At 35.0% G+C, this 12,461-nt stretch overlaps 1 protein-coding gene across 1 annotated transcript; it reads right to left on the bottom strand.

The window, feature by feature from the left end:
- Positions 1–8,045: 8,045 nt before the first annotated feature.
- LOC110936648 (ribosome maturation protein SBDS) lies at positions 8,046–12,137 on the bottom strand. The gene is made up of 5 exons (XM_022179063.1): positions 11,974–12,137; positions 10,306–10,435; positions 10,029–10,229; positions 9,664–9,831; positions 8,046–8,667 (listed from the first exon to the last, which is right to left on the bottom strand). Exons 1-5 carry the CDS (start codon positions 12,105–12,107, stop codon positions 8,254–8,256), a joined length of 1,047 nt encoding a protein of 348 aa, XP_022034755.1. The 5' UTR covers positions 12,108–12,137; the 3' UTR covers positions 8,046–8,253.
- Positions 12,138–12,461: the final 324 nt, after the last annotated feature.

Raw genomic sequence — 12,461 nt, 5'->3', positions numbered from 1 at the left:
TCTCCCCTCCTTTAGGAAATTTCGTCCCGAAATTTAGGAAGACGTAGGCTTGAAAAAAGTTTTGACAATAGGGTGATTATTAAGAAATGAGACTTTGAAAATTTGGAACGTTTTGAGAGGTATGAAGTTTTGGAAAACGACAAGGCCTAGTATTTTGAATAAAGTGCTAATGGTCTACTAAGTACGTCTATATAAGAAATAAGAATAGGACGGCGGTTTAACAGACTTGATTGTCAACGAGGTTCATATAAAAGACAAAAATAATGAAGAATACTAGAGGTATAGAAGTGGACGATTGATTCTTAATAAACGAATGCATGTATAAGAATGATATAAGTATTAGATAGATGAAAGTAGCGTGTTAAAGATGAAGTCTCGTCAAGGATAATCGAATATAATGCGTTTGTGAGTTGTCTAAGGTTATAACAGGTCTAAATGGTCTGTAAAACACTGAATTTCTCATAGCACGTTTTATGAAATTTTGGTAACATGATGAAAACACTTATATATAGGAAGTACCAGCGGCGTATCCACCATGTTTTGACCACGTTGCATCTGTTTCATATTTCGTGCAATGTTACGTTCTGTGCCTTACCATACACAGTAGTACACTCTATGGTTCTCATACGGCCATTATTATAACCCCGTGTGCACCCGCGATTATGCCAATCGTCGCATGATCCGCATATCTTGTACTAGTTGCGTATGAATCAAGGTATGCCTAAATTTTAAAAATAAGGTTGCGAGCGTATATAAATGTAGCATATAAGTACGTTTGTGTCCCAAATAGTATAAGACCAACGTAAGCGATTCCCTCTGGTTTCGCTCGCGTATAAGTGCGAAAGTATAACTTTTAGGTATGAATAAATCACGAGCATAGTATAAGTTTAAATATGAGTACGCATGTGAGCATAAACACCAAAACGTATGACAAGAGTATGAGCACAAGCACAACATGTGTAAAAAGCGGGTATAAATGTGAGTAAAAAAAATGAGTGAACGAGAGCCCAAATATAAATCGTATAAATGAGAGTACATATATGAGTACAAGTATAACATAAATCGTATAAATGCAAGTATCACTATGAATATAAGTGTAATCGTAATTAATTTAGTATGTATAAAATATATATGAGAGTGAATATAGGTTTAAGCATAGTTGTACATATATAGGATGTATGAGTGTAAACATGAATATGGATATTAGTGTAGACGTAATTGTATAAATGTGAGTGTAAGTTTAATTAGGTGAATATGAATTTAAATCTGAATATATGTGTAACGTATGAGTATAACGTAAAATGTATGAATATGAATATTAGTGTAGGAGGTAATGATTTTGTATACGGTATTAATCAGAATACATGAATTAGGTATGTAAAGGTCAAGACGTTTCGAGGATTAAAGAAAACAAAAATGAATAGCATATATGAAATTGTCGTGAGGTATAAACTAAAAACACGTAGGGTGATATGCATGCATAGCTGTTTGAGCAAAGCGTGAAGTTTAATTAAAATCAAAATAGATTGAGTTGACATGAAATATGGAGTCTAGTTCATAAATGTAAAGAGAGTATAAAATATCTATTGGTTATGTGTGTTATACTTTGTGAAAGAAAGGAAATGCTACTCTTGTTTTAAAAAAAAATTTACATACGTTGAGGATGGTTGGTCCTTATGAAGTTTCCTTGCCCATACATTTTAAATCAAATTGACGTATTGAATGATGGTTGAAAAGGTTCTAGAAGTAAATAAGTTTGCATCGTTTTAAATGATCTTGCATTAAAGAAGGAATTTGAAGTTTAGAGATTTTTGTGACAACGTTAAACTTTTTTTTTTTAAGAAAAGGGTTTTGGTATACGATCTTAGTGATTGTTGAAAAGGCGTCTTTAATAAAACATTTTACTGATTTTGAAAGAAATTTTAGTAAATGATTAAATAACATTGGTCGTATTTTGTAGGTGTGCGTGAAAAAGTCGGTTTGATTCCAAATTGAAAATAGAAAATTTCTAGTTTAAAGACGTAAGATGAGTCTTTTCAATAGTTACGTTGAATACAAAATTTCGTGGGCAATGGATTTATTTAAACCAACTAGGTTGTAAGTTTTGAAAATCGAGAAATAAGCGTTTATGGTAAAGGTTAAGAATTTCGTGTGTGTGAGCTATATAAAAAAAATATATATATTGTAGGATAAGGAATTCGTTCATATAAACAATGCATGCTGAAATAAATAGAGATTTGCCTAATGATAAACGATTTAGATATAAACGTGATCATGTTTACGTAATATAGTCTATTAAGGAAAATATTGGTAACGATCACCTAAGTAAGGGAATCACCCCTAATATGTTGACGAGGCCGTTGTAAGATGAGGAGAGAAACGGAGTTAGTCGTCAAGGTAAGGAAATCACTCCCACCTTGATGATATGTCTCCATTTATTGTTACAAGGGGTATAAATAAGATTATGTGAAATCATGCATGTAAATAATGTATAAATGTACGATAAAGTATTTGTACGATATATGCGTAGAAAATGAAATTTCAAAAAAAAAAAATAATTCGAATTCGAAAAGAGGGAGTAGATGAGACTTGGTCATAATGTTTGTTTAAGAAAATGAAATTGATCACATAGCATAAAGGGTCACATAGCGTAAAGATTCAAGTTGATTTGCATAGTATAAAAGTTTAAACGTCTCATATAGCATAATCATGAATTCCACATAACATAACATGAATAAATGAAAGCATTGTAAATTTAGTTTGTTCACGAGAATTATTATTGTTTATGATTGCGGTAACGTGCGAAATGATTAAAACGGCATTTCGAAATGAAAGAACGTTCAAGTATAAAATCACATATAAATTGAGTTACATAAAAGAGGGGCTCAATAAAACATAGGATTGTTTCGGGTAGAGAAACGTCGACAATTCCAAAGTGGGTCGAAAGTCCTTTCGATTTAGTGATATTGTGCTTTGGCCTATAAGTAAGATACTCTCGTCGAGACGCGATTAACGGTATCTTACCCTTCCGGTTACTACACATCTCTAAATGATTGGAACATTCAGGACTTTGGCGAGAATAAAAAATCAAGGAATGGGACTTAATCGACAAGATGCGGGTTTCACCCCTAACTTGACGATTTCGTACCCTAAATGTGGTTGGTACTTGTCGGCCAAAATAAAATTTTGACACTTTGACAAGGGTCCACTAGAGTTGAAATGGAAATTACCATTAAGTTGTGGATGTCACTCCTAGCTTAATGGTGAAATTTCGTGCAAAAATAGATTAAAGGTAGAGTGAGAGTCGTTTACCAAATTGTGGGTTTCACGCCTATTTTGGTAAAGTTGTCTAGTTGATGTTACAAGAGTATAAAATAGCATAAGTGTATTCGTGTTAGCCTTAGGAAAGGCGCATAAGTTTAATAACAAGAAGTGTAGCTAGGAAGCACGCATGGTAGAGTACAAAAGTTTTAAACAACAAATAAGAGACAAAGTTCCTAAAACTATAGATTAGGGCAAAAGCATGGCAATTTTTCCTAATTCCCTATAGTTATGGCTCTGATACCAATCTGTCACACCCCAACCAATGGCGGAAACATCGGGATGAGACGAAGTGTGAAGATTGCTCGAGACATCATAACGCTATTTGTGACAATAATTTAATAATCCAAATTTCATTTCCAAACTTCAAGTAGTCATCAATACAAGATCCCAAATAACAACAAGTTTAATCAAAATAACAAACCAACATAACCAAAATTTGATACAACATATTAAACCTAACGTCTAAAGTGTGTATCTAGGCATCGTGCTACCTCTTTCATTTCATCATCATCAACCTGTAACATGTTTAAAATACAATTCAATGCAAAAGCAAAGGCGAGTATACAAGTTTGGTACATACATAGCATAAGATAAAAGTGTGAACAATCCCTCATAGCAAGCATGCGATTCAAGATAAACATTAAATATGGCATGTGTCTAACATATCAAACCAAGAAAACGCAACTTGCTCATGACATAACCAAAGTTTCAGTAGAGGCGGGTCGTTAATCCTATAGCGCTACATATGTCACGGTTTGGCTCGTACGAAGTTAATGATAAGTTCAACACATAAGAATCACCCAAATTAAAGTATCAAGCCATCACATATACAAGCATGTTATAGGAATGTTCATGTGTTTAGACAAAAGTTCATGTGTAAGTTTCAATAGGTAAACATGTTACACCCCAAAAGTGGTAAAAGTAAAAAGGGGAAAAAATGCGAGTATACTCACGGTTTGCAAGTCTTTAAACTTGAGAATCCGAGAGCAAGTTGGTGGTTGAGTTAGCTAGTTGGAGCACCTTGTTCTTCTACACAAAGAAACAAAGCGTATGAGTTTGGGGAGTTCGGAAGATTCGGAATTAAGGTGACACGAAAATGTAATAGAATATAATATCAAAATACTCATCTTCCCTTTAACACTTGCATGACACTTGGTAACCACAAGGATTATAATGATTTCATGAGTTGAACACTCATAAGAATCATGGCAAGGTTTAGGTCCTTAGATGATTATCAAAGAGGTGTATGTACATATATATTATTTAACTTGTAGAATATATATATTTTAGATATTCAAGTAAGAGGTAGAAGGTTTATTCTTCATTTAGGTACCTCAAGTCATGTCATAGATGTCATGTATGGGGTAGGAAGACAAGCTTCCATTTAGATACCCCTTAGATGTTCACCACTACACTCGATGTAAAAACAACCAAGGAGGGTCATGAACTAAGGTTTATACAAGTATGTAAATGAACTAAGCTAAGAGAAATCATCAAATCATGTGAGGATTGTATGTTTGGACAACCCAAGTTGTTCCATAATCACTCATGCATCAAAGTCTAAGTTTGACATGACTTGTGGGTTAAAACCCTAATCAAAACACCAAGTTTATGAGGTTTAATCCTCTGATTTTAAGTGTCTCAATCATGTTTTTAAGCTTACCCAACCATAGGAGAGGTTGTAAGCATTAGGACATTGGTGTGAGATGTGTTAGACACAAGTTGGATAAGAAATAACAAGTTGTTGATTAATACTAAACAAAACAGAAAGTTTTAGTCCATTTTAGGGCAAATCCAAGCATGATTCTTCCAAGGAAAAACCAAGGATTCAAACCCAAGAACATAACCAAGCATTAGAAAGAAGAACCAAGTAGTTTGGTTAAGAAATGAGCATGTTACACTCACTTTTGTGAAGATACAATAATCTGTCCAAAACTCAGATTTACTGCAGATTGAGAGTGAATTTGTGAAGATTAGAGAGTTGTGAAAGTGTCAAATGGGTTGGAGAAGGTGGGTATTTATAATGGAGGAGTTAGAAGGTGATTGGAGGTGATTAGAGGTGGATTAAAGGTGATTGGGTGATTTAGGTTAATGGGATTTCGTGCATGCAGCTCAAGGAAACACACATTCTGCCGAAACAAGGGGCTCGCGTGACGTCTAGGACCCTCGCGTCACGCGGCGGGTAGGGGTCTCCCAACTTTCGTTTTGTTACACTTTAGTCCCTGAAGTTTGTATTTGATCCTGTTAGGTACAATCTTGAGAGTTTAGGGACTTGTTTTGATACAAAAGCATAGTATAAGGTGTAGTTAAGCATGATGATCATAACCAAAGTATGTTTAAGCGTATAAATGTCATAACCAAGTATCGTTCTCGTTCAAAACACGTTCAATGCATAAGTTTAGTTTAATTACAAGTTTAGCACATAGTTTCCAAGAATAACGTTCAAGCACAAATTGATTCACCAATCGAACATACGAGCATAATTAGAGTGCGTTCAACATAAATGTAACAAAATGCAAGTTTCATTAATGATCCAAGTCTCGGTTTAACAATGATTACAAGAATACAAGGTTTCCAAAAATAGAAATACGAACAAAACTTTCTATAAATGGAAAGTACAAAAGAGCCGGGCGTTACAATATACCCTTCATCTTCTCCACTCTATAAAATATAAACACATACTCTGACTCTGACTCTGACTTTCTCTCTCTCTCTATCTCTCTCTCTCTCTCAAGAAAAGCCCCACCACCTACCGTCACCAGCACCACCACTGCCGCCACCACTACCAGCTACCATCCAACCCCACACCACCACCTGCTACATGCTCTAATTCAAAGGACTTTGCTTTTTAAATCATATTTCAACGAATCCCCTATTCCCAAATTCAAGCCCTAATTCCTTTGATCCACAAATAAATCATGTACAACGAATGATCTTGTGAATTACATTGGGGGTTTTAATTTGAGTACAGAAACGAACAAGATGCACCAAAAAAATGATTACCGAAAACGAATAGAATATACCGTTGGACTATGTAATCGATGAAGATTGGGGGTGTTTGAAGAGGAGAATTGGTATTGTTTACGAGTACAAAGGATTCTAAACATGGAGCACCGGTGTAATCGATGAAGATGTTGGATTTGGTATTAATACTAAAGTTCTGTTACAAATGCCATTGCAGATTCTGGGGAATCTGACAAACTGAAGTGAACTTATATCAACCGGGAGAATATGCAGGTAGGTGTGGTTAAAATTCATACTTTTTTTCATTTTCTTCTCTTCTTTTCAACAAACTTGTTATTGCATCTTCAATGTGCCTGCCATTGGTCTGTGTGAGGCAAATCATTCCTGATGAGCTTCTATGTATGTATATCTGAAACTGTTATAATTGTCACTGGAAGATATTTACAGATTACATAAATTTTTTATACAAAAATGTATTGTTTGTAGAGGATGGTGGTGGTGACAGTGGTGGTGCTGGTGACGGTGACGATAGGTGGTGGTGGGGTTTTTCTTGAGAGAGAGAGATAAAGAGAGAGAGAGAGAGAGAGAGTGTGTGTGTGTCAGAGTGTTTATATATATGTGTGTGTATTTTTTATATTTTAATAAAAGCAAGGGGTAAATAAGTAATTTCAGATAGACTAAACAGAGAAAACTAACCCCCATCCACTCCAGAGACTATTCGAGTAAAAAACTATCAAACCACAGGGAGCATCGTTGTAATTTCCAAAAGTTGGGGACTATAGGTGTTATTTTGCAAAACCACAGGGACTATCCGTGAATTTTACTCTTTTTATTATGTATGCAAGTTTAAAACCACATACATTTTCAACAGATTAATAAATTAATAGTTGTACTGTGTGAACCTCTAAATATAGTTTCCACTGTTAATTTCAATTTATATTTCTTTTCCAACAAGTTCAACTCATAAAATATTTAAAAATATGGTTAACCGATTAAGTACAGTTTCCATAACTAATTAATCAAAGGGTATGCGGCCTAGTAGAATTTAAGGTGTGTTCAAATGGTGTTCCTCCCCATGTGGCTTTGTATTAAAGTCCCATGGTGGAAAAATTTAAAGCAAGATCGTAGAGTGTACGAGTTAGCCAATTAAAAAACCCTACTTAGGGCCCTATTATTTAGTTTTTCTTGTTGAAATGATAACAAGAATGGATGAGACGTCGCCCCTATTCATGCTCCACTCATGACATATTCGTCCAATCCATCATTACGGACGGCATTTTTCGTTGGAAGAAAGGGCAAAGATGTCATGAGTGGAGCATAAGTGTTGAAAAGGTGAGATTGGACAAGAAGAAAATCTAAAGGAAACAAGACACTAATTAATTATTGAAACTATACCTAACCATATCTTCAAATACTTTTCATGCATTGAACATTAGAAAATTGCATACTTAAATAAAAATAGGAATATGCAAATTCACAAGATATTTTAATAGGTGCATGACATCACATTACTATAACCTAATGAAAGAAAAAAAATATATATTGATTCCAATATGCTTAAGGACCTTGACTTGTTAAAAGCCTAAAAATGTTGGATCTAAATTCAGTGGCGGATCCAAAAAAATTTTCTCCTTTTGGTAGATTCTCACTAATTTTTTCCAAATCATATAAGGTTTCCACTATTTTTTTCCATTTTTTGCCAAACCGATCTGCCCCTGTCTAAATTCCCAATACACAACATATGATGACACGATTAATAACACATGAACCTGCATGGTCACACACATATATTGAGTTGATAAAGAAGCTCATTTCCAGTTTTACACACACAAAGTGAGTTTTACCGGTCCAAAGTATACACTGTTCATATGATTTAAACTTCAAAATTTAAGAGTCTCCTACTTCATCAAAAAGATGGGTTTGTAACACACAATATGACCTGGACAACCAAATGAAAAACAAACCTCAAAAGGAGTATTCACTGAGATCTTTCTTTGAGTCGGTGAGTTCCACATCAGCCGCACATTCCTCTGCAGAAAGGGGAGGCAATTGTCGTGTTTTTCTCTTCAAATTGTGCTTATGCCAATCACTCTTGAAGTGTTCTCTATATTGTTTAGCATCCCCAACAACTGCATCACATGTAGTGCATTGCTTTAGGTCGCTGGTGGGTTCGCTCACAAACGTCGGCTTCTGCATTTTGTCAGTCAATTGCTGGACGACTTCTGTTGATGTCGAGGTTTCTTGGCTTGATGATGATACATCATCTGCATGAATATCACCTTCACCGTGCACAGAGATCGCTAGAATTTCAGACCTTCCTTGCAGATTTCTCACCAATGCATCGCAATCTCTGAATATCCCCGGGTCAATTTCACATACCTGCCCACCAATCATTTAACAACTTGTTAAAACATGTTTATATGTGCAATTTTAGATAGAACGAAAAACAATTATTTAACAAGATGGTATAATGTGAAGGTTTCGATTTCCATTTTATAAATGAGCAGGTGGCTATGTTGAGCCTTTTGCATGGATAACTGGTCAACCGTGGCTGCATTTTATTGGTAATGAGTCAAACATGCAAAATATATATATAAAAAAGAGTAAAGTACACGGATAATCCCTGTGGTTTACCAAAATTTTGGATTTGGTCCCTAACTTTCCAAAAGTACACGGATGGTCCCTGTGGTTTGCACTTTGTAACGCATTTACTGCCTAGCCAACAAATCTAAAAGTTAGGGACTAAACCAAAAATTTTGATAAACCATAAGGACTATCCATGTACTTTACTCTAAAAAAAGAAGCAACAAATGAAACTGGTCAAAGGGGTCAAGTCAGGTTAAACAAGTCAAAAGTGGGCATACCATAAGCAATGCAGTTACCATAATCATATTTGATATGTTGTATATTTACAAAATATATAAGGAAAAAGTGGGCACAAAAGGGTTGAGAAGGCCGGCCCAACGGCCCAAACTGACCCCTTGTGACCCACACATAGAAACAATGGCTTTGATATGTTACTCAGCCTGACTGGCTCGCCCATTTTGTGTACTTGAAACCAAACAAAACCAACAAAATGCAAATTTTATAAAGAGCAAACAAAAAAAAATGACAAAACGCATATTTTATAAATAGCTGTCTGATGCAATATGCAAGCAAATACAAAATATCCAGTGTACAGGGCATTAGGGGGGTAAAGATGAAAATATACAAAAATAAGCTGCAATTCTTCAAGATAGTATCATTGAGGGTAAAATATATGAGTCTAATTTATATGGCATAACAGAAAAACAAACAAATGCAAGTATGCAACCAAAACTTATGAAAATTAAAACTCAAAAAATGAATTTACAGGGAAGTTGAATGTGTACTTACAACAGAAATCTGACTTCCAGATTCATCTTTAGAGAGAATGATCGCTTTCCACTCACTAAGCTTTTCTGCAAGAGAATCATACTTGTCTTGTGGTAAAGTTAGCCTTAGTCTCATGGGAGACCTCTTAATCGGGAAATGTTTTTGAAGTTCACGGATGACATCTAGTGCCTGTAGTTAGCAAAGTCATCAAAATAAAGTAACCGTTAATGACCCAAAACCATGAGCATGTTGTAGAGTTACAATCCAATCCAATCCAATCCAACCCATCCTGTGTTTAGAAAAAAGTATCCGTTTTGACCCAAAATCATGTTACCCAATGTTCAAACCCACTCAGCTCTAATATGAAGTGGAAGAGATCGAATTACCTGTTTCTTGGAATTGCTATGTGGATCTACAGCAAAATGAATTTCATGCATCAAACGCTCAATCATGCTTATAGTATACGGGCGCTGAGTTTCGGGATTGATAGTCTTCTGCATGACAATAGTTGCAATGTCTCTAAATTGATTCGATAATTGTGATTCTCTCTCCTTCCCTGCGACTTGCAGTTCTCCTTTCTCTAATATCTGTTACAAAATATTTGACCCTAAGCAACGAATAAAGCTCAAAAGAAACTAAAATTCTGAATGTAGTTAAAAAAACCTCAAGACAGATCTTTGTCTGATCATCCATCCCAAAAGCCGCCTTTAGATCTTTCGACTTTGCAAGAACTCCTTTCGCAACATTTGAGTAAACAATGTGTGATTGCAACACCTCATCCAAATCTTTCTCGCTGACACAGAATTGCATTGCACATCAGCACCGAGAATTCAGAAATCGAAATTCATATTTAGCAAGACAGAGAAATAAAAACAATACCAAAGACAACTACTATTACTCAGACATCTCTAATGGAACGAGAGAATGCCTTGGAAAACAATGAAACTTATACATTAAGCAAACTGTACCATTAGTCAGAAAAACTTATGAAGCCAAAAAAAGCTCATATGAGTTCTAGCTTTTATACATCTATATCATGTTTACACTTCCATTTCATGTGTTTATACCTCCATTTTATTTATTTATACATCCAATTCATGTATTTATATATATATATTTCGTGTATTTATACTTCCATTACATGTATTTCTAAACAAAAAATTTAGCCAATGCTTGGTTTGGTTATTAACCGAACCGAACCGAACCGAACCGAAAACCAACAAATTAACCGAATAAACCGAACCGATTAACCGATGACTTCGGTTACAGTTACGGATAATGCTAATAACCGAACCGAACCGTGCACACCCCTAGGCCATACACTCTTAAAATGAGACACTAGTACCTTTACGCACCCGTCTGTCGGTTTTACCCTCATTTTCATGTAGCGCTTGGTCCTATGTGTAAAAACAGACTACATCAACTCATCTACTAGTGGTACTAGAATCTTGGCATCTTGACTCAAAATCATTATACAAACTCACAAGTCATAAAAATTCTAATCTATTCTAGTCAAGCCCTGTCATTCCTGCAAAATAAATAGCCGCCAAATAACAAACATAAACTTATAGGTCATACACTATTAAAACCTTCACTAAAGGCTAAACGTTTGCCATCAACAAACACAGCACCCTCTCCGTCCGTTCAGCCCTCATTTCCAACATGTGGCCATGAATAGAATACATTCTTCACAAGTTGCAATAGCATGAGCCATGAGGAACTTTTATAAAAGTATTTATACGTCCATTTCCAAAGTGATTATTGCAATTTCACCATTCAGAACCAGATAATCAAGTGCTTAAATCAAACATATCTACTTAATTTTACAACATTATGATGCAATAATCCACAAGTATTTCATTCAATTTGTTCGAAATATAAAACCCTAAATTTTCAAATATCTCTCTATCCAGTACCACAAAACAATAAATCATTAAAATAAACTCTAACAATAAACACTATACAGCTCAAATTCGCACACAAAATAACCATTATTAAACCCTAATATCAAACAATTTCATCATAAATAAAAAATCAACCGTGTGTTTCCAAATTATTATTGCAATTAAGTGCTTAAATCAAAGATAGCTAGTTAACTTTAAAACATTATGATGCAATAATTTAAAACTTTTTCATTCAGTTAGCTCCATACCTAAAACCACAAATGTTCCAATATCTCTCTATTCAATACCACAAAACAATAAATCATTTAAAACAAACACAATAGAAACCAAATTCATACGCTAAATAAAACTATAAACCCTAATATTAACCAACTTGTGAATAAATCAATAATCAATGAATATATTATGTTATTTAGAAGATGCTTACACGCCAGAACGCCATGAGAGGACTTTGTTCTTGTAACAAGCAATCTCAAATCGATTTCCATGTTTCTTTAGACGAACCACTGCAACGTTCGTGAGTCGTTTTTGACCTACCGGCTGCACCAACGTTCGAGACATTTTGTTTACTGCTTAACAAATAGCATTCTGTTTTCTCTTTCATATTTATATACAAAATTGTTGACAAAACGGTTATAGGCCCAAAGCCCAGTCAATAGGCCTGGCCCATTAAAAGCCCAAAAGCACGATGGGTGTAGTGGTGCACAAAAAACCCGGACACGGACCCGACCCGGGTATTGTCAATACCCGATTTTGTAGAACTCGATCATACCCGAACCCGATTCCATACCCGTAACCGGGTATTCAGAAAACCCGATTTGTGCATGATGTGTGTAAAATGCAACATATAAAACACATCAATTAAGGCATAAAACTAACCCTTTTTTAGTACTAATGTTGGAAAAAGAGTGTTTT

This window comes from Helianthus annuus, chromosome 4 (assembly GCF_002127325.2).
Source record: "Helianthus annuus cultivar XRQ/B chromosome 4, HanXRQr2.0-SUNRISE, whole genome shotgun sequence".
NCBI lineage: Eukaryota > Viridiplantae > Streptophyta > Magnoliopsida > Asterales > Asteraceae > Helianthus > Helianthus annuus.
This window is presented reverse-complemented; position numbering and strand designations above follow the sequence as displayed.